This window comes from Saccostrea echinata, unplaced genomic scaffold (assembly GCF_033153115.1).
Source record: "Saccostrea echinata isolate AGI-Se365-2 ecotype Australia unplaced genomic scaffold, CSIRO_AGI_Sech_v1 ptg000025l, whole genome shotgun sequence".
Lineage (NCBI taxonomy): Eukaryota > Metazoa > Mollusca > Bivalvia > Ostreida > Ostreidae > Saccostrea > Saccostrea echinata.
In genome coordinates this window covers 28,179,151-28,202,238 of record NW_026889774.1, presented here as the reverse complement: position 1 = coordinate 28,202,238, position 23,088 = coordinate 28,179,151, and the positions used below count along the sequence as shown (strand labels likewise).

The window sequence follows — 23,088 nt, the reverse complement described above, 5'->3', positions numbered from 1 at the left end:
CAAGTTGTTTAGTTTAACAGATCATCCAAGAATCATGATCCATTAGCTCATTTGCATGTGAAATTTTCCTATACCTAAATCATATCAAAACCATGATTTACACACGAGTCATTAGCATGATCCCATAGGCTGTTTTTTCCTGTTTGGGCAGGTTGTAAAACTAACAACAGTGATCAGAATAAGTATATTTCTCACCCCTTTGTGAGCCCCACATCACATGTCGATCTATGAGAATCGACATAAATAAACAAGTTTCGTTTTATGACGGTGGTAAACAACGTTTTATTATAGGACAGGTAGGCAGAATGTGCAGTTAAAAATAACATTCGGTTAAATTATAACCTGAATTACGCTCTATAAAAGTGGCAAACAGAGAAGACGTAATTTTTGTGTGAATTCCCACGAGCAGTTTCCTTCTTCGCATCAAGGAAGAAAGGATTGAACAACTGAACGTGTGTAGACATATTGTGTAAGATTTCTCAACATTACTTTGTTTGGTAAATTAATTAAGAATGGAAGGTGCCGTAACAGACTTTTCTTTTCGGCTATACAAAGTTTTGTCCGAGGGAAATGGAAATTTGTTCCTGTCTCCGTACAGCGTGTCGGCCGCCTTAATGTTAACTATGCTGGGTACCAAAGGGGAATCTGAAGCTCAAGTTAAACAGGTTTTGGGTCTCTCCGGAATTCCTGATCCACACAAGGCGTACAAGAAACTACATTCTACTCTGACTGGGAAATCTAAAGAAGGGGCCAAGCTGGCCATTGCTAATAGAATATTTTCGAAACTCGGACTGGATATCAGAGAGTCTTACAAGAAGGAATCGTTAGAATATTATAACAGCGAGATGGAGCTGTTAGATTTTGTAGGAAATCCGGAAGGGTCAAGAACCAGAATAAACACGTGGGTTGAAGAACAGACTAATAATAAAATCAAGGATCTGATTCCCGCAGGGGGGATTAATGCTTTGTCTTTGATTGTCTTGACAAATGCAATTTACTTTAAAGGCGATTGGGAAAATGCATTTCAGTCATCAAAAACAAAACGTGAAAAATTTCACATTTCCGAGACAGAATCGGAAATGGTTGATATGATGCATATGGAAAAGAAGAAATGGCTATTCAGTGTTTCTGAATCGTTAGACTGCAAAATGTTGAATCTTCCGTACAAAGGAGAAGAACTGAGCATGCTCATAGTTCTTCCAAATAAAATAGACGGGCTGTCCAAATTAGAATCAAGCCTCACCTCGGAAACATTTCAAGAACTATCAAAAGAATTTTTTCGAGAGGATGTAATCGTCTCCATTCCAAAATTTAAACTTGAGAGTTCATTTGAGCTCGATAAAGTTCTTGCCGGAATGGGTATCACCGACATTTTCTCCAAAAAAGCCGACTTCAGCGCCATGATGGATAATCCGCCAGAGGGCACTTTTGTATCTGACGTCATTCACAAAGCATTCGTTGAAGTTAACGAAGAAGGTACGGAGGCCGCAGCGGCTACGGCTGTTATGATGAGACTGATGTGCATGCCAATGGAGCCCATAGTGTTTAAGGCAGATCACCCCTTCTTGTTCCTCATCAGGGAAAATTCTACCGGAACAGTATTGTTCATTGGTCGCTTCAGTAAACCAGCTTAATAATCGTACATATGTATTTTTAACATGACTTCATTAGACAATGAATCTTTGTATAATATATATCAAGTCTATAATTTATGTATTTGTATATCATTCTTTTAGCGGATAAACCATATAATTGGGGGGGGGGGGGGGCTACCTAAGTTTTTGGAACTTGTGTCCAATTCTTTTGACGTATTCTAAATAAAATATTTTCAACACCAAAAAAAAAAAATTCCCTTATTTTTGCCATGATTTGTGCATTTTACTTTATGCAGAGATTAATTTGTACAGCTCATCACATTGCAGACAAGGACGATGTGCGAAACTGACAGAAAGGTTATTCAGTATTTTGATAATTAATAAAGAAGGTATAGAATAGGTTAAATGTGTATATTTACAAATTTTACATGTTTTGATAAAGAGTTTTTCTGAAAAATAGTGGTATACAAATGATTTTGTTAATGTACACTATAACTAACAAAACAGCATTTAGGTTGATTTCGTTTTGTTAAGTTGTTCAAAAAGCTAGCATTTAAAAATATCTTACGGAGAAAATCGTTTTCAAGTCAACTTAACCTTTTTTACACTGTGAAATCATTAAATTTCGAGGAGGTTAATTTTCGTTATTTTTACGAAGAAACTCGTGAATTCATGGATTCATCATGTGTTAAATTTTCAAACTACAGTTATCATTTCCGTTCTGTAACCTCATGAATCATTTTCGGTACAAACGAAAGGCCGACCCCACTAAAATAAGTAACTTAGCAGTCTCTAACCTAGTCTAAAATTTAAAATGTTAATGTCCAGCACTCCAAGAATGTTTCAAACGTCTAAAAAAGTCACTGTTAATGACACTCTTGATCATCCATTTACATGTAGCTCATATGTAGGATTAATTACTGGATTTCCCATCGCCTATTACTGTTTTTATTCGTGCATTCATGTACACCACGCCCATATCAAAATTCCACAGACATCCTTCTTCATAAGCATATCTTCTCTAGGTAATTTTTTATTCCTACCTTAAAACTTTATTATGTTAATAAACTTGTTTATCTTATAAACCTGCCTATGTGTTCCATGCTTTGAAAATTATTTAAAAGACGTTTAAAAAATACCATGACTGATTAGTTAGATGTTGCAGAAAAGGTAAACCTTGTAGAGAGAAGAACGACATGATGAATGTGTCTGCCAGTAAATTATCCAAGGCCCACTTTAGGACAGAAGAACTGTGTTAATTATTTGGACTTTTTCATTCAATTGTGATGAATCTTTTATTTTATTTTCAAAACTTTATGATTTAAATACACATCCTTTAGTATACCTGTTTTTTTTAATATGTTAAGCAAAGTGTTTTTAGGCGTAATTTACAGAAAAATTAAGGAAAAAATATATCCTTTTTTGTTAAAGTGTACGAAAATCACGTTTTGAGTCTGGAGTTAAAAATGGACTGCCGTTTCACTAACTAGTAGATTGATAGAAAGGATTTGTTGCGTTACATTTCAAATATTCGTAAATTGAAAACAACTCATATATACATTTCTACGGAAGCCGGTTGGTGCCAGGTAGAAAATTTTTTTATCTGGCGGCCGCCAGATCTTTTTACCCGGCGGCCGCCACATAAATACCTGGCGGCTGCCAGAAACTTATATGGCGGCCGGCAAATATTTTTCTGGCGGCCGACAGTTAATCTTCTGGCGGCCGCCAGAAAATTTATATGGCAGTCGCCAGAAAGTTATCTGGCGGTCGCCAGATAATTATTTGGCGGCCGCCAGATAAAATATTTTTCCTACCTGGCACCAACCGGCTTCCGTACATTTCTGAAATCAAGCGTTGTTATAGAGCATCACCTTTTTTAATTCAAGATTTTCTTTATAAAGAAAAAATAAATAAATTACTTCTTCCTAAGTTTAATTCGGATAATATTTTGACCAGTCACAAGCACCATACAGGACAAGTCACTTCATGACACAAAATATGCATCATTCGATTTGAAAAATAATGGCAATTGTTTTTAAAGAGATGGTATTTTCCAAATGCAAGGTGGTATTTAGAAGCACATCTCCGTAGACAGTCAAAAGGCAACTTGGAGTACCCGGCGGGCTGCAAATTGAGTTTTGGGCCACAATATGGGTATCTAGGACTGCGTGTGCGTAAAGTTGTCTCCTTGGTACCAAACTCAGCAAACCAGCCATCGTAGTATATAAAGCTATGTACAAAACTGTGGACGGGGATCTTCAGGGAGCGCTTTTTACGATGTTTACCAAGAGTTGTCAAAAACATACATGCTAAATTATTGGTTCCAAAGAAGAAGGGCTTTGTTCCAGCTGTAAAAAAGTAATAAAAACACACGAATAAATACGAATTCAATACATACGTTCGGTGAAATTAGAACAGACCGATATACTCATCAAAAACGTTAGCTTAGGCCAAAATAAAAAATACCTTTGTTTCCCCTAACGCGACCGACCCATTTGAAACGCGCCGACTGGAAAGTTTTCTTCATAAGATTATTCCAATATTTTTTATGTTTATCAACTTTTATAAAATAGAATTCCATCAAAATCCGTTTTTATCAGAACGATGGATTTTGTTCTGTGAATTTCAAGCGTTTGTTGGAAACAAAATGGCGCCCACAACATGTCTCACGGAGGATTAGTTCATGTTTTAAAAGTAAGACGACCAATCAACCTTATGCCTTTAGCATTGAAACATTTTGTTAATAAAATATAATATACAATGACCTATTAAGCGTGTTTCGGTTGTATTAACCAACTTTCTTAAAATTAAGTACGTAGGGCCAAAATAAAAAATACCTTTGTTTCCCCTAACGCGACCGACCCATTTGAAACGCGCCGACTGGAAAGTTTTTTTCATAAGATTATTCCAATATTTTTTTTTTATGTTTATCAACTTTTATAAAATAGAATTTCAAGCGTTTGTTTTAAACAAAATGGCGCCCACAACATGTCTCGTCACGGAGGATTAGTTCACGTTTTAAAAGAAAGACGACCTATCAACCTTATGCCTTTAGCATTGAAACATTTGTTAATAAAATATAATATACAATGACCTATTAAGCGTGTTTCGGTTGTATTTACCAACTTTCTTAAAATTAAGTACGTAGAGAGCATGCTTAGGCCCGTAGGCCCTCCTCATGATACACCTCTTGATCAGACAAGGGGCCCACCTTGCGAACAAACCAAACATTTTATTTAATTTGAGTTTTGATCTTATGAACAGTTCATCCTATGTTAAAAATATGGGACCATAAGAGTTGTTAAATAAGTCTGCATATTTCATCCTAATGAATAGAGTTTAAAATCCTTTCTTCATGCCTTTTATAGATGGTTTTCCATCGAAGTGATTTAAGCAAGAGTTATTTCCCCATGGCTGCCGTATTGTAGGTCAACATGCCAGATCCCTTCATTATTCAACCAAGTTCAACTTTCTATACTGGGCACTGAGGTGAAGATAACATCGTTTTTCTTATATATGAATATACGTTTGTTGAAGCCTATTTAGATTCATAATTTCAATACTGTACATATTTTTTCCAATACATGTATGTATCTGCCATACATGTTTAAAATTGGTTGCTCAAAGAGGAAACTTCACTACTTTGACCTACAAGATGGCGGCCAACGGGAATAACTCTGAGGCAAAATATGTCATAGGAAAACTATCTATTCATGGGTTAAACTTCATGACTTTGACATTGTGTATGACATTTTATCATTTTTAGATATGGTTTGTCTCAATTAAATATGGGCAACATACTTTTTTCAAGTAGATTTGAAACTATGATACAAGATTCCTGAGACGTCCGTGTATTTTTCTTTAATAAGGCCCTTGAAGATTGGTTGTTTCTTTGATTTGAATTCCTTTGATAATTATTGGGACAACAACATTTTTCTGGTGAAGGGCTCAAAATTTAGACTTATACGCGGCACGAGGCCATTGAGCAGTGAGGGATCTTTTTCTTGCCAGTATCTACTGCGACACTGGACCTAAGTTTTTAAGGTCTCATTCGAAGAACCGGTCTCAACGTCCCGCATTGGGATTTGAACCTGTAACTTAGAAATAGCTCCTTACTTTGAGACTCCAAAACGAAATGCTCCAGAACCACTGCACAATTCGAAGCCTTTGAAATGCATATATAAGCACTGGAAGCTGATAGTACGTAGGTATGAAAAAAATACTCGGATGTCCGGTTTATGCGTACCCGAGAATTTTTTACACAGAAGTATTCAATTTCAACAAATTTACTCTAGTATGAGATATTTCAAAAGTTCGATTGAATAATAGTAATGTTGTGAATTGATTTTAAATGTTAGTCTAAACGGCATTTGTATGGTATTCCAGCTGTTTACAAATCGCTTTCTTTTGTACTTAACTTATTTATAAAGGTATCATTCCACTAAATTTTAAGAATGTATTTTCAAAGCTGCTGTCAAAAAAAATAATTGCCTACCTACCTACCCAACTTGAGATTTTTGGGTCGGGTTAGGGGAAACAAAGATATTTTTAATGATGGCCTTATCATGTAACACTAACACACCTAATAATTACTTTCTGTAGTAGAGGTTCCTATGGTGATGGTGGTGGTGGGGGGGGGGGGATTATTATTTAACTTACCTTTCAGTAAGGAGAAAACCTGACGGGAAAAACATCGTCAATTGGTGACTTGTCTTCTGAGACGAAATGTTGTCATGCGAAGACTAACCGTCCAAAACGTGAATCTAGGCAATATTAGTTGACTAACTTTCCAGTCTGATAACATTTATAAATAAGTTATGTAGCTACTTATTTATTTGTTTGGAGTAGTCTAGACATATTAACTTTGAACTGAAGCTGATGTTCTTAAACGAAAATCAGTTTGAATCGATGTGTCAATCTGGTGTACCGTTTGATACAGGGCACTTAAGACGGACTAATTCTGATATGTAGTTACATACCTTTATTTTGTAAGGAACAGGCTGGAGTATTTAAAACTAGTTACGGGGGTTTTCCACTCTTGGTATATGGAGTGGCCCAGACATTAATAACTTACTTTCAAGACAAAGCAGTCTGCCATTACGTATCGCTTGGTACAGTACAGGCGGATTAACACTATTTGATGTAAGGCGACTTACGTTCTGGAACGGAACAATCTGGACGAATGGGATGGATACTTAGGTTAATACTGTGTGGAACTATGATCGTATTGACTGTTCCTATACAGAAAAGGAGTACTCCAACAAAAAACAATGATGTCACCTATATAACAAAAATATATATACGTGTATTTATTACATACATTCACATGTAAGCAATTTTAATGTTGCATGTTTTAGCAGGCCCGTAGCAACGATTTAAAAAGTGTGTGTGGGGGGTGGGGGGTGGGAGGGCAACTTCCCAAAAAAAATCTGACAAGCAAAAAAACCTAAATTGACCAAAAGTGAGCTAGGGGGCCAACTTCCCAAAATAATCTGACAAGCCAATTAAAAAAACGTAATTAACCGTCCAAATCCTGGGATTTTGCCAGTCGACCTTACTGCAACAAAAAGTGTGTGTGTGTGTGTGTGTGAGGGGGGAGGGGGAACCAGCATATAAAGAAAGAAATACTATAGGAAAATACTATACTCAGAAAAAGTCCCCCCCCCCGCCTTCTACGGGCCAAGCTGTTTAGAAAATTATAAAATTTAGAGAAAGTTAACTCTGGTCCCAGAATCCTCTTAACTATGATTTAATGATCAGTGTATTGTTCCTTATTTGTGATGTCATCATTGTGTAGGTGAACAAATAGACCGTCTACAAAACTAGGAAAACAACGTTCAAGTGATTTGCTACTGCTGCTAATGTTTCTGCTTCTCTGGATCCTTTGGACAAAAAGACAGGCACTTTCAGAAACGGCTGAGAATCCAATTCATTTTCTAAGAAATTAATTTGTTATTCTCTCAAACTTTTTCTCCCCTAAGTTGTTCCAGTGAGAAATTGGTCCCCAAAAATTAAATTAATAAAGCAATAATAGATAAATAACTTTAAAATTTGAAACATTTCATTTCATTTGCATTTAGCTTGTTAGTCACTCAAATTAGTAAAAATTAATCGATGAAATGTTTTGAAGATCTTTAGTTACTCCATTTGAACATCTGATACAAATTATAACATGAAATTTTGATACTAGTATGTAAAAAAAAAAAAAAAAAAAAAAAAAAAAAAAAAAAAACTGGTTTAAGATAATTGAATATTTTGGTTTTATTTTTGTTTAATTTCAAAAAAGAAAAAGAAAAAAGAAAATATAACAGGTCATTTGGGGTAATCCATCTTTGATACAGGAATGGCATTCCCAATTTTTTCATCGTTCATATCATTTCACAACATAATAGCAATTAACCAACATGACATCGATCGACAGAAATGCAGTAATTGTACACACATATCATATTTTCAGAATATCAACATTCAAATACATTGTTTGAATTCACAGATTTACAGGCGTATTAAAGTAGTGAAGAGAAAATTCAAATTTTGAACCTAATAAACTCAATGAAATTGAAAAAAATGCTGGAGTTTTGTAAATTTTGTTCTATTTTATAAATTATTTTATCGAGGCTTTTGAAAATAATATTCAAATAAATGTACATATTTTGCCAACTTTTTATCTTGATTATGAATTCAACACGAGCGACTGAATGATATGCAAAGGAATAATTATCTGCCGTTGATATTAATATGAATTCAAAATGAAATTACATATTTTAATAATCCGTTATAGTTATAGGAACTCTGAAGTGTTAATTATTACTAGACTTACCATGATGCTTAAGAAAACTCGATGTTCAAATCCGTGTGTATAGAAATGTGAATCGCCGATTTTTTCGACTTTAAATGTAAACCGCAACAATTTATGGAGATTTATAATTTGCATATAATTATTTTTTTTTCTTTCTACTGCTCTGCATCATGTATCTTGTAGTATATATCTGTATAAAAAACTTTAAATGTTAATTAAATAATCAGTTAATTGTTAGGTAATTCGTCAGCTAATAGTAAAAGGAAGTAACGTTAATAATATTGAGTAATGAAGGAAAAATATTTTCATTTAAAAAACTTGAGAGATAGGTGTCTTTTTCAGGTGCATGTCACATGTAAAATCGCTTGGCTGATTTTAAATCTTTTTAAATTTTTAAATGCTGTTACACATTGTATATACTTACAAATAAACTTATACTCAAATCATCTTGGCGAATTCGTTTATTTAATAGTAAGTAAAATATGAATTTGAAAGTATTTAAGAATTCTTTATCATTTATATAATAAAGGTGTTACTCAAATGCACCTTTCTATTATACTAATTGTAGACTTTACTGAAGAATACAAGAAATAAACAAAATTAACAATTAAAAGAGTTCATGGGGTGTGTTACCTATAAATTACGAAGTACAGAATTAATTTAAAACAAATAACTGAAACAAATCACATCAAGATACTTTGATCTTAAATTTAGACAAGCAAAAATTGAGGCCACCATTTTATCATAAAGATACTTAATACTATTTTTTGTTAGCTTTTGAAATTTTCAAAAACTTTTCTTGAACATTCTGTTTTCCTTGTGTTGCATAATTTAAACATTTATATGCACACATGAAAATACACGTGCTGCACTCTAATTCAGTACATTTTACTTTTAATTAATGTCTTCCATAATTTAAAGCAGTGTTTTAAGTAAGATCAGTACATTTTAGGACAAAAAAAAAACCATTGTTTTTGTGTGTGTGTGGGGGGGGGGGGGGGGGAGTGTCTATCTAAGATTAGAAGATTTGCTGAAATGTCAGGCAGGTAGTATCATATGGGCCATTTTTCCAAAAAATACACGCAACCTTTTACTGTTGAAAATGATCATTAAAAAGTGGATGCCCCCTCCACTTTTTATTGCAGCAAAATCAAAATCAGGGTTATTGGCAAAGTTTAAAGAAAATTTTGGTTGTTAAAGAAGTTGAAACCTAACATTCTCACCCCACCCCGAAATTGAAGATTTGAGTCTGGGCAAAAACGTTCCACGCCTCTCTGACGTAATGACAACCAAGTAAGGACAAACAAAATTGGTAAAGGACCCTCTATACTCTAAAGAAAAAAAAATGGACATTCAAGTAAATTATGCATATAAACGTAAAGGTACATATACTGAGTATATCTTCTTTTTAAATATTGCGTACCTGCCATTATCCTTAAAGAAAGAAAGCAAGGACCGTCGTAAATTATCCACCCCCCCCCCCCCCAACTGTGTTTTCTTCTTTATGCCTTTGTATCTTTTTATAACCACAAATATTTTGACGTATGAATTCATGCCCTTTTTAATAAGTTTCAGTACATTTTTAACGTTGGTAAAAGCCTGCAAGATAAGCAGAGATGAAATTAAAAACAATGTACCGTATTTACTCGCGTATAAGTCGTTCCGCCTATACGTGCAAGTCGGTTGTATTTTTTGCGGTTATTTTGGAAGGATTTGCCATTGACCCGCTTATATGTCGGTACAACTTTTTGCCAGAATTTGCTGACAATTTCAAATCAATGCTCTGATGTTTTAATCTGGTTCCAATCAATATTTTTAAAAAATTAAGTCGATATTTAATTTTAAATCATTAAAAAAAATAAATTACGCACACTCAAGATAAAAATAAAACTATTCAAATTTATAAATACTTGTACGTTATGCATAATCTTAGAATACATAAATGATGTGATATATAAAGACTTTGTTAAACGATAATCGGCGGGATTGCTTATAAAATACTATCTTTCATCGTCCAAAAAAAAAAAAAACCAATCCTATACGTCGGACACAGAGTTTCAAAAAAAAAACCCAACTTATAGGCGAGTATATACGGTACTTTTAAAGTTCTGTATCTTAATGTATGGAACATCGTAGCTGCCTTTATCTTTTAATTATCTGATGTGGTTACTCAGTAATCATTGTATATTACATTAATAGACTACAATCACTTTATACATGTGTAGTGATATATTAGTTACCAGATTTTACACTGATTAATTTCATTTTATCCTTGCAAATAAGGTTTAACCACACTGTATGATTAAAGATTGACCTAAGGCAGCTATGGCTTTTCAAATCCATGAAATATGGAGATAACAAATAGGTATCAAGCTCAAAAGTCCACCGAAACAACACAAATCAGGAGCAGAGTAAACACAGACCTCTAAAAACATCAGAGGTGGAACCAGGTGCATGGAGGAGCAAGCATTCCCTGTCGAATGGTCACACCCGCCGTCTGCTCTTTGCCATGATTGGGAAAACGGAAAAATCCTTAGATAATTTAGTGTGTAGATCTAGATAATGGCCTAACAATTTGCATGAAAAATATCAGTCAGCATTTGATTCAATGATAGGTTGTATTTCCTGAAAAGGTCATTGGATCGATCATATAGGACTTGCGATATGATTATTCCAATCGAGACCGCTAATACTCTTGTTTCATCATCTTGGTTGTCAATAGTTTACCTCGTTTTAGAAGTTGTTCTTACGTAGAACATGCTATCGCGTTTTGAATCAACTGGGAGACATAAATTCCATATGCAGCTGATATGATGTATTGCTACATATATAAGGGAAATTGACGATAGGAAAGTTTAAGTTATCACGTTTATCCTAAAGTTTTGTTGTTACCATTAACTTCTGGTAAAACATCCAAATATGAAACGGATGTATCAGGCCCTTTGCTATCTTTTATTTCATGTTCACTGGGATATATTGTGTCGACATATGAAGGGAAGTAACTATGATAATTGATAATATGTAATTGATATATCTAAAAGTCGAGTTGAAAGCCACAGCAAATATTTTCTTCTTCTCAAGTTTACGTTTTTGAAAAAATCCAGCTTCATATGATTACAAAAATAGGTCTACTAATAACGGGGCGTATGTTTTAATACTTTATAGATTGTTGTTCATCCAGTTAATGTTTATATTGAAAGAGACAAAACTTGCAGCAATGTTTTATCAATCAATCATCATTTTTATCGTTCACATTCAGTGAAAATATGTACATTTGAAAAACAACCCTCAGGCTAATTAGCAAATCCATCAGTAAACATCAGAAAAGCTGGAGTTGTTGAATGTTTAAAGCAAAGAGTTGATTTAAAGTGCATGGTAGAGATCTAGAAAGGGTCTGATCATCCATCTGTTGATTAAAGACATGGAGGGAAATTAAGTCAAATATAATAAAATAAATAAATGGCATCTAATGAATGTTTTGAAATGTAAAAGGTGAAGTTAACGAACAGTGGTCGGTCTCATGATGTTAATTGTCATCTGATAGTGAATTCCCTGCCCTGTGCATCAGGCTTGCAACGATTAGTTTTTCAGCTTTTGGGTGGTATAACATAAGTGCAAAATCATACATCACCCCCAAAAAATCGTTCTATTTTGAACTTCAAAGATTTTAAAGCTACAGTGATACTGACCATATATGACGTGTCATTACACAGTCTTGGCCAAAATACATTGTAAAGTAATGCATTACATGACCATTAGTTCCAGAATTTTTGAGAATTAAATTACCATTACCATTATTTTATTTTTGAAAGTATTTTTTTAATTTATGTTTTTCTCGTAATAAACAAAGAAGTTGTAAATATAAAGTGATTATCAGGCACGATCACAATGACACGACGGTGCGATAGTGCGATGACGATGTGCAAAAGTGATAACTCTGTATAGAGTGCGATGGCATGGAAACATCGCGCCATCATTATCGCACCATCGTGTTATCGCTATTGCACCACTGCGTCATCACACTATCGCTTCATACTCATCGCATTAATTGTCGCATCACTGCATCATTGCTTTATCGTCTCGATGGTGCTTTGATGCGATGGTGAACTATATATAGCCCCACCCAGATCCCATAATGGAAATAACTTAAGTATCTTTTGATTATTCCTTAAAAGTTCAAACTTTTCAACTGTGAATAAGATAAACACATGTACATGTACAATTTTTATAAAACAAGTGTAAATATAAACTGAATCTTAACCCTCTCTCAGCTCTGAATTTCATGAATGTTAACAAACAGTTCAAAACAATTAGACCGTACATGATAATTTTAAGCAGTACACAATAAATTAGACAGTAATGTCGTTTGTGTTCTCGGTAGATGAAGCCTTCATTAGGTCTTTGTTTCATGATAATTAATCAAAAAGACCAAATTTATACAGAAGATTGTATTAATCATATTATACAGACTCTTTAGGAAGTCGTCTTTATTCGAATACAGTCTACAGTATTTAGCTAAAGAGCTCACTTATCACAAAAACTCTGTTGAATTTAAATTCCGCCATTGTGGTTAGGAAGGCAGATAATTAGTTTCGTTGAATGATCATATTTCTTTTATTATGAAATGACATCTTTCTTTTGTGAGGAAGTCCGAGTTGCAAGTATTTTGTAACAATGTAAAATATGGAATGGATTAACGAAAATCACCACCTGAAAAATCTTCATTGATACAGTTTAATGTTGTTTAAATGGTTTTGGACAAATGTGTATATACATGAATAAAAATCAGCCTTATTTTCGTACAATCATATCATCCTTGGTGAAGATACAGAAAACTGTTTCAGTCTCTTAATTTATTTCTGTTATATCCTGACTCTAATTATTTTATTATATGCTTTAAATTACTGTTATTAAGTGATTATAGTATATTTGTCAGGAGGAAACTTCATCTGTACACATATGTAACAAATTGTATCTACTAGTATGCTAAATTATGTCTATCTCTAAGCTTTAGAATTTAGACATTTATTTACTCAACACCGCAGAAGATGAAGAAAGTGCTTATATAGATCTATTTCATTAATTAATGAAATAAAAATATATTTTGTACAAACTTGATTGTATTGCACTATTTTAGCAAATTAATATTACGCAGATATGGTTGTGTAAATGCAATTTTCTATGTCTTGTTGTTTTTGTCATTTTTAACTCAAAGAAGGTTTTTCTATCCCCTATGAAAAACACACAACTCTGTCCGTAATATTCATTAAAAAAAATAAATTATAAAGATTCTTTTAGTAATAATGTGTTTGTGGTACTGATGATCATAATTTATATATATTTAAAACCCCACTGCAGGCCCACAGTAATCGGGGGGGGGGGGGGTAATTTTATCAATATATACTACACGATAGAAAAAACCTATTCTAATTTAAAGCAGTGCCCCTCTCAATCTCAACGCTTCATGATCTTTTCCCCAGTTGTTAAGGAGTTTCTGTTCGGTCCCACCCAACACCCCTACCCCACACCCCACTATAATTGCTTCCTTTGCTACTGCAGTGCATGAGAAGAGAATAGCAGTGAACATGAAAGATCGAATCATCGCTTAAAATTAACCTGGTTATAGTGAACTCCCACTTAATCATAAAAGGAATTAGATGACGAATGGACCTATACATTACTTAACAGGGATATAATGGGTTTGAAATCTATATCCTGAATGACCGCCACTGATGGTCAGCATATCGTACATGTACCACCTTATATAAATAATTATAAATTATCAATAGTTAAATAGCTCACTGGATTTAATGAATGAAGAAATAAGATGAGTGCCTGGAAAATTATCTGCCTAAGTAAGATTACTACTGCTAATACAATATTAGACGAGTTTCCTTGTAAAGCCGTGCAAATCTTTCAAGCTAAGTGCTAGGTACAGAATATTTTTTTTTCACTTTTTTGATTTTTACAGAAAATATATCTATAAATTATTAATTTTTTAAATTAAATTAACAGGTGTGTTGGCAATTTTCTGCCTAACTGAAGGCAACAGACACAAAAGAAGTGCTAACGTAAGTTTTCTGCAGTAAGAACAATATATATTAATTTTACATGTATGCAATAGTAGACTTAATTGATGGATATCGCAAGTCACATACAAAACAAGCTTCAGTTTAAAGAATGATGCCGTAACTGAGCATTCAAATACTCACACGATTTTTTTCTTTAATATATTGTCGGCATTGCTATAATTTTCTCTCCTTTTACTGGATGTAAATACAAAAATGTAGGTCCGGGATAAATCACCTATCCTGACATCATTATACATGTACTTGTTAACTTTAAGTACTGTGTTACAATTTTACGGTCCTGCTAAAAAAGATAAGAAAAATATTACATTACATGGACATTTATTATCAATAATTGGGCCTTACCAAATTTATTCTTTCGGATTCATTTGATATCTCTTTTGTGGTTCAATTTTTAAGGTCTGATGACAAGTGTCTCAATTATGTGTAATTTTCGTAAACGATTGAAAAATTGCTATACTTAAACAGGTTTCTTCGCAAATAAAACAAGGTAGATTTACAGGCATTACAAATAAAACAAGGTAGATTTACAGGCATTACAAATAAAACAAGGTAGATTCACAGGCATTACAAATAAAACAAGGTAGATTTACAGGCATTTCTGCAAGATTCCTGGAGATTGTTAGCTGCAATAATGTAGTCCTCTCTGATATTTTTAATCTTATGCCCCCCCCCCCCCCCCCATGAAGAGGGCTATATTATCACACGCTAGAGGATTGTATTTCCTATATATATGTAATCCTACTGGAAATCTCTATATAATTGCTGATATCTCAATCTTTGGAGACATTCTGAAAGATGTTTAGAAATTATAAGATATATATAGTAATTATAATAAATAGTTTTGGTATAGACACAATCTATTCAAAGTGGTATGATTCCTATCAAGACATAAATTAACATTATTTCAGGCTAACTGTGAGCCCAGATTTACAGTAATAGAAAATCACAGCGCATGCCTCAATAGATCAGACCAGGCTGGGGCCAGTGGTGAGTTTCCTTTAATATTGTCAGTAAAAAGTTAAAAACCATATCTAAGCTTACATGCAACATATCTAAAAGTGCTTATGGTAGAAAGACCTTCGAAAAAAAAAAGAAAGAGAACACTCAAAAGTGATTCCTTCAACAATGATTTAATCTATATACCCACATGACCCATTTTGGTATTTTCTGTGTCTTAGGTTATACATGTAATTTTTATCAATGCACGAATATTTTCCTTAAACATTGTAAACTGCATGATATTTGAATGCTGAGATATGAATTTTAAAAATTAAAAGCATAAATTTAATGTTACTGGTGATATTAATTATACTTACTGTTGACAATTACACAGGTGTGTCGGAGGCGGAGAAAAAAGAAATCGTCGATGTACACAATTTACTAAGGTCCCAGGTCGATCCTCCTGCCAGAGATATGATGAAGATGGTAAAGATGCAGTCATAATCCAGTCAAATTCCTCTACCTCTCTTAATTCAAAATTAAAATATTTCCATTTTGGAAAATAGTGCACTGCATTCTTCGTATTTCTTTTAAGATGCTTTACTGGGTAAACTTGAATTAATCATGCGCAGTATGCAATATGGAATGCAATGTAGATAAAACTGTCTTAGCAAAAAAAAAAAAATGTATGTACTCTCTCTCTCTCTCTCTCTCTCATAAATTTAATAAATTTAATGTGGATTCATAATTTCTCACAAAAAAAATGATGTTAATTAAGAAGCTTCTCCCATTGGTAGAGCTGGGATGACGATGTCGCGTTAGTGGCACAAAAATGGGCAGAAAACTGCGTGCTTAATCATGACGGGAATTATCAAAGACGAATTCCAGGTACGTGGTAAAAGTCAAATTGAAAAAAGACACGGTTTTATTCATACTAAGTGCAGGGCTGAACAAGGGGGTATACCAGTATCTACAGAAAATTTTCTGCTAAAAAAAAGTTTCAATAAAACAATTCTCTTAAATTATAGATCTATACAAGTATAAAATATATCATTATTTGCCGTTCTACATTCAAACTTTGAGTTTTAGACTTACCAGCAGGGGACCGCCTTTCAAGGGGAAGGGGCGGAGGGAGGATTAAAATTAACTTTGATCTGCTACAATACTATGTATTTTTTATTTCAGTAAAAATTTTTAGAGGAGGGGTACTGAACACTGATCACACCTGTAGATCAATAATAAAGATGTATTTCAGGGCGATTTTCTTCTGGACAGAATTTGGCTTGGGGAGGAGGCAGAATGACTTGGAATACCACTGTCTACCTGTGGCACAGCGAGGTCTCTAAATTCACGTTTGGAGGACCTAATACGGCAGAAATTGGGCATTACACGCAGGTTAATATAACTATATATTGAACTATTACATCAAAGAAACCGTAAACATATGATTTTAATTATTGTGAAAAGAAAATAACCAATGACTTGAACATATCTACCAGGTTATGCATCCCTTTCCCACAATCTTTTTTCCAATAAATTAAAACAAAATTAATATTGTACAAAATCTTTTCCCAATCGAAAGATAAGTATTTAAAATGCATGCAGTGTCTGTCAAGTGTGTCAAATGCACTGATAACACACGATGTTCGTAACTGGAACAGTTGTTGAAGGTAAGCGCTACGGTCTACAGGCCTTGTGTTTATTTTATTAGCTATTTTAAAATAATTTATCTGTCCTGCAGGTCGTGTGGTCGTCTTCCATCAAAGTGGGATGTGGTTACGCCTACTGTCAGACAAATGCTGTACATTACTATGTGTGTAACTATTCCCCAGCGTAAGTATGGTATATAATATATATGTATGACGTTTATAAGTGGATTTACCTGTTTCTCTAGTCTACGTCTACTGCAGGCTCGTAGAACGCGGGGGGGGGGGGGGGGGGGGAGGGGGCAGGGGCAACTTCATGAGTCCTGGGGGCAACTTCATGGGTCCTGAGTCCTCTCTTGGACGAGACACCACACCCACGAGTGGACCCAGTGGATGAATGGACCCTTGACGTAGTGAGGATGCCTAGGGGGTAGCCCTGTTGCCTTTGAAACATCTTTGGGGCACACCGACTTTCTAATCATTTTGTTGTCTGCTTTGACCAGATATTTAGTACATTTGTTCCGATGAGTACAGCGCGGTACTAAATTTGATTGTGTTTTTATCAATGAATTTATTATTCATTGAAGGAACAATCTTCTCATTTTCTGAAGTTCGTTTTTTTTTATTAAACATAAATAGATCACTGAAACTTGATCTTTTTAGTAGAACTGATTGGAGTACAAAAATAACAATTCTAACCTATACAGTACTGAAACTAAGTTTGATTTTTTTTAAACACATCTTCTGTAACGTGCATGATTTTCTTACCACAGAGGAAACAGCAATCGAGACCTTCCGTATAAAAATGGCACCAGCTGTGGTGACTGTCAGTCTCGATGTGAAAACAATCTTTGTGGTAAGTACATGTGTACTGAAAATTTTAATGATGCAGAAATCTGTGAACATGATAAGACCAGAAATAAGTCCTTTTATTATAATTATAACTTTAATTTTATGCACAAATATGATTTTTCGCCGTTTGTTCTCCAATTTTCTTAGCATGAGAAAGTTTTTATGGTAAAATTATAACTAACTGATCAGTAAAAATAATGTTTCAAATGTTTCATTCTCAGAAGATCTAAGTGTCGGTACCAATTTTGTCCAGAAATATTAATAAAGTATACATGTATTGAGATTCGTAGACAAAGATAATGATATCTAAGATTGTGATATTCAGAAGAAACAACTTTTTGCATGATTATCATTACATGAGAATTTAATAAACTACCCGTAAACATCATGTACGTCAGTTTAGCATAATGGTTGGCATCATATAAAAAAAAATGTCAATTGACTTTTATAAAAAAAAAAAAAATGTCAATTGACTTTTCAGTGTTATGATTGCTATAGACACAGGATGAACCTAAATTATTCATTCAACTGAATGGTCACTGAAAGTTTACTGAAATGTGACTGAATCATTCTTTCGCCTTTCAGTAGACTTTCAGCCTTCTTTGCAGTTAATTGAATGGTATAAGTGTGAGAGATGCTAGGTAAGACGCATAAACAAAAGGATCGAAATATAAAACGTCAAGGTCAAAGTTGGTGACAAGTAGTTATAATCTGGCACGCACAATTTGACTTTATGCAAATAATTATTTAAAATTTTATCAATAAAAAAAATACCCGTCGCAAAGAAGCTTAATTAATAACATTATGAAGAATTCTTTAGATTTTAGGAGTCAAAAGACTTAAAGAGTCACATACAATGATTAATGTGTGAACAATGACGTGGATACTATTTAAAAAGCAGGGTTGTAATTTTGATTTTTTATTTATTTTTTGTCTCATGCTATGCTTGATACATGTACGCAAAAAATGGATAGAGGAAGAAAGCTAATGTTTTTTAGGTTCAAATGATCAATAGTCAAGGTCAAAAAACCGAAATGGGTTTAAAAAATGTTTATGGCACATATTAAAATTATTGTAATTTTGAAGCCTCTTACAAAAGCAGAAAAAAACAACAACATTTTTTTAGTGTCAAAAGGTTGAAAATTAAATGCCAATGGCAGTAACATTATTGTCTATGGGTTGAAAAATTTTAAAGTCGCTCTGTGACCTATGAGTTCTTTATTCTCATACTTGACATAAATGGGTTGTGTTGGAAAGGCCAAAGATCAGGATCAAGTAGAGTAATGGACCTTGATAAACTTGTGAACATCATACTCCTCCAATATTTGAGGAACTATCATGCTACTTTGCCCTTGCTTGAATGAAATAATTTATTTCAGATTGTGGGGGCATTATTTGTGAAAATGATGGAGTTTTGGACCTTAACACATGCACCTGCCGGTGTTCCTTAAACAGGCCCTATTATGTTGGCAACAATTGTGCAAGTGAGTAGTTTATACTATGTATTATGAAGGGTTTCAGAAATGGATTGTACTTTGATGTATTATGTACATATAGCTCGTATCTTTTGTGAAAAAGCCTAGCTAATATTAAGGTGTTTTTTTTTACATGAGGCTGAAATGTTGACAAACTGTCATAAAATATCTCAGTTTCGGATCACTCATTTGCAGCAAATCGTAACCATTCTTATAAAACAGTTAATATGAACTATCGATATTTGAATGGGGTAGCTAAGCATTGTAAGTAAGCGATAAGATATATACAAACAACACTTTAAACCATTCATCACTCAGTGATTTTGACTTTTTAACAGTGAATTGCTCTCTCCTTATCCCGGACATCTCCTGGTGTACAGATTCACTCACCACCGCTTCATGTGCCCAATTTAGTAACGTACCGTATTATTGTCCAAATCTATGCAGCATCTGCAATTGTAAGTATTGGCTATTCCTCTCTGTAATAACTATTCAATTTTTTAAACTAATTTTAATCTATGATCGCTATTTAGATTTTTTTGGTTTTATATTCCAGATACTTTAAATTCTGTTGCTGAGATAACATCGAATTCCCCTTTGTCTTCCTCATCCACTTCCGCATCGGCTACCACTGGGTCTATGACGTCATCAAAGACTCCCATGATGACCACCACAGGGCTTCTGACGTCATCAAAGCCTTCAAGATCAAGTTCCGCCGCTGCCATGACTACCTCGGGCCAGATCAATTTAGTGCGGACAACAGAGGGCTCATGTAATTTTTTTTTTATTTTTTCAATTTTCGCTATTCTGATTTAAAAGATGCACAACCCCAGAGAGGGGGTGTATAAGGTGATTATCAGTTGGGTACATTTAGGTGATGGCGAGAAGAAATATACGTCATAGTCACAGGCACTTGTTTCGTATATGGGGTCACCCCCTTCTTTTTCTTTCCACAAGGTACCTAACTCAATTTCAGGCACCCCCGCTTCAAGCTCGTATTTTGTTAATATATCTATCATTTACTTACTTTAAAATGACATCGTTCGCTTCGAGAGACTTTTTTCTTGTCAAATAAATCGTTTCAGACATCTCTGGTCGTGCCTCTTAATTGTAAACCACTCATTTATTCCTCGAAAATTACCTCGATTAATTTTTAAGACTCTAGACGGGATACAAAACTTCCAGTTGGGGTTATAAATGTAGGATAAAACCAGAAACTTCCGAGTTTTCCATTCTGAGGTCTCTGGTTTTATCCTACATTTATACGGAACAAGTGCCTGTATTCATAGTATAACATGTATAAGGTATAATTACGTATGTCAACTTTTGAGAAAAACTTGGCCAGAACTTCTTATATCAAAATACACTCAAAAATTGATTTGAAACAAGATTTATATATTGAAGGACTATAGTTTTGTGATGCCCTTCACCTCACTCGGCACGCCTCGGCCGATTCGTACCTCATCTTGATGAAGGTGACGGAATCAGCCGAGGTTTGCCGAATGCCCTTCACCTGAACCTGCTAATATCATAGTCACCTCGTGTTTAATGTAAAAGAAGTAACAAAGCTTATATGTTTTGTTCTATAGTAAAATAGTCACAATATAAGAAAGTACTATTTCAGTTAAATTTGATTTTTTTAGTCTAATATACATTTTGCCTTTTTTGATGTTTAAATACAAAAATAAATCTGGAAGGAGTTTACTTATTTCCTTTACTTCTTTATCATTTTAGCCTCAACTAATAATGGAGCCAGGCAAATAAATCCATTCAGTATCTGTGGTAAGTCACATTAGAGAGATTGGTTACAAGTTACAAGAAATATTCATGATAATTAATACATTCGAACATTGTTGATATTATAATGCACATATATTTGTTGTGTAATATACTCCTTGGTTGAAAATAAATAATTTACAAGGAAAATAATGACTTATATTTTATTATTTTCAGGGATTTTTGGAGTTTTGCTACAATTCCTGGTTGTGATTTAAAGTAAAGGAATATTAAGCAAGCAGCTGTTTGACTAATCTTGACCAAATGAAAATTGCACTAAAAGTCTTGGCCATGAGCTAAATAAATATTGCCAACCAATTACAGATGTCAGGAAATGGAGGGACCAAACCTCACATTGACAAAAGAACTTGGAAAATATTACATTTTCAATTATAATTATACACCTTGTTTTCTATGTCTGTCATACTAACTATTTTGTAGTGTATGACACAATATAATACCATGGATGCCCAATCTTTTTGGTGCATATAATTGTCCATGGTTAAAATAGAAATGAAGGTGGCAACTTTTTATAGAACTAATTTGTGAGCATGGCTATAGTGTCTCTGGAAAACTTAATCTGCTAAGTAGGCCTACTTGGTCTGCTTATCCTAGTCGTGAGCCTTAAGGTTACAGGTCATATACATGTATTATGCAGTACCAGATTTAAGTGTAAAACTTATCATTACCATCATATCACTACCTAATCTATAGAAAAGTTTAAGTATTCTCATTACCTAATTAACAGAGAGGTTAAAGGATATATCATTTAAATTACCTAATAAGCCAGTGGCGGATTCAGGGGGGTTTGGGGGGGGGGGTTTCGGGAAAAAACCCCCGCCCAATCAAAAAAAAATTTTTTTACGTGTCATTTTAACAATATCTTTCATAAATGAGACTCTAACCAAGCCCATTGTTTTAAACAAAGAGGTGAAATATACAGCCCTTTCCGCTTGAGCGCACACAATACACAGGTAATCAACAGTACAGAGATTGTGATAGTCCGTGCAGTTGTGATGACACAGGGTCATACACTAACAACCAAAACTGCACATAGTTATTACGGTATTGTTTTGGCATTGCTGAAGTAATATTCTTTCAAGAATTTTCTTTCTTCGATAATTGAATGTAACTTTATTGAACTACGTGAATAAACTATGATTATTATCATTATTTACAAAAAAATTAATTAATACATTACATATAGTAATTAATACTATGGTATAAACGTCCCTGATACAATATTTTCATGACATAACTACTGGAAGAGTCAGTTGTTTACGTTGTGATCTGTACCAAAAAGCACATTGAAAGTGTTCCGTTGTAGATGGAAGTTACAATGCAATTTTTCAAAAAGCAAAAATGCAATTGTTTTTTAAAATTACAATTCAATGATGTTTGATAAAACCCAACTAATGGTTACAACTTCGTATAATGAATTTTGGTAAAACTGATATGTATAAAGTAGAGGTCCTGTGAGTAAAAAAATAGAATTAAAGAGTGCATTTCTAACATTATAATCCCCCCCCCCCCCCCAGAGCAATAAGCAATAATTCCAACATTTTCCCAAAATAATTTATATTTAGTCTTCAATATGAAATATCATGATTTGTTTATATTGCAAATTATATGAACAGTATAGTTAAGTAGTTGAAAAAAAGTAACTAGGGTTTCTACACAGAATCGAAATTGTTCTAAGTGTTGCATGGGAAACTGCACATCAGTTGTATTTTGGTAATCAGGGCTTCACATGCGACACATTAGACGTGCATTTTAAAATGAAGAATTGGATATTAAATATCAAATGGCAATATTTCTTATTTTATCAGATTTTACATTTTTTTTTTTTGGAAAAGTCTCATTTTTCATGTTTATATGGAAGTTAAAAATTAATCCCAAAATTTTCATTTTTTG

The 23,088-nt window shown here is 33.7% G+C and overlaps 3 protein-coding genes across 3 annotated transcripts; 2 read left to right on the top strand and 1 right to left on the bottom strand.

Annotated features, from left to right (window-relative positions):
* The first annotated feature begins 275 nt into the window (after positions 1–275).
* On the top strand, positions 276–1,757 carry LOC133192306 (leukocyte elastase inhibitor-like). Its single transcript, XM_061328317.1, has one exon. The coding sequence runs from the start codon at positions 513–515 to the stop codon at positions 1,632–1,634; it is 1,122 nt and encodes a 373-aa protein (XP_061184301.1). The 5' UTR covers positions 276–512; the 3' UTR covers positions 1,635–1,757.
* A 1,753-nt stretch (positions 1,758–3,510) lies between these two features.
* Positions 3,511–8,496, bottom strand: LOC133192803 (uncharacterized). The gene is made up of 3 exons (XM_061328810.1): positions 8,416–8,496; positions 6,752–6,875; positions 3,511–3,943 (listed from the first exon to the last, which is right to left on the bottom strand). The coding sequence occupies exons 1-3, from the start codon at positions 8,416–8,418 to the stop codon at positions 3,552–3,554; spliced, it is 519 nt and encodes a 172-aa protein (XP_061184794.1). The 5' UTR covers positions 8,419–8,496; the 3' UTR covers positions 3,511–3,551.
* Positions 8,497–14,113: 5,617 nt separating this feature from the next.
* LOC133193033 (cysteine-rich venom protein Mr30-like) lies at positions 14,114–21,619 on the top strand. Its single transcript, XM_061329034.1, has 13 exons — positions 14,114–14,129; positions 14,410–14,465; positions 15,395–15,473; positions 15,820–15,911; positions 16,223–16,313; positions 16,681–16,820; positions 17,167–17,258; positions 17,845–17,927; positions 19,303–19,407; positions 19,737–19,856; positions 19,955–20,170; positions 21,133–21,180; positions 21,352–21,619. The coding sequence occupies exons 1-13, from the start codon at positions 14,114–14,116 to the stop codon at positions 21,390–21,392; spliced, it is 1,179 nt and encodes a 392-aa protein (XP_061185018.1). The 3' UTR covers positions 21,393–21,619.
* Positions 21,620–23,088: the final 1,469 nt, after the last annotated feature.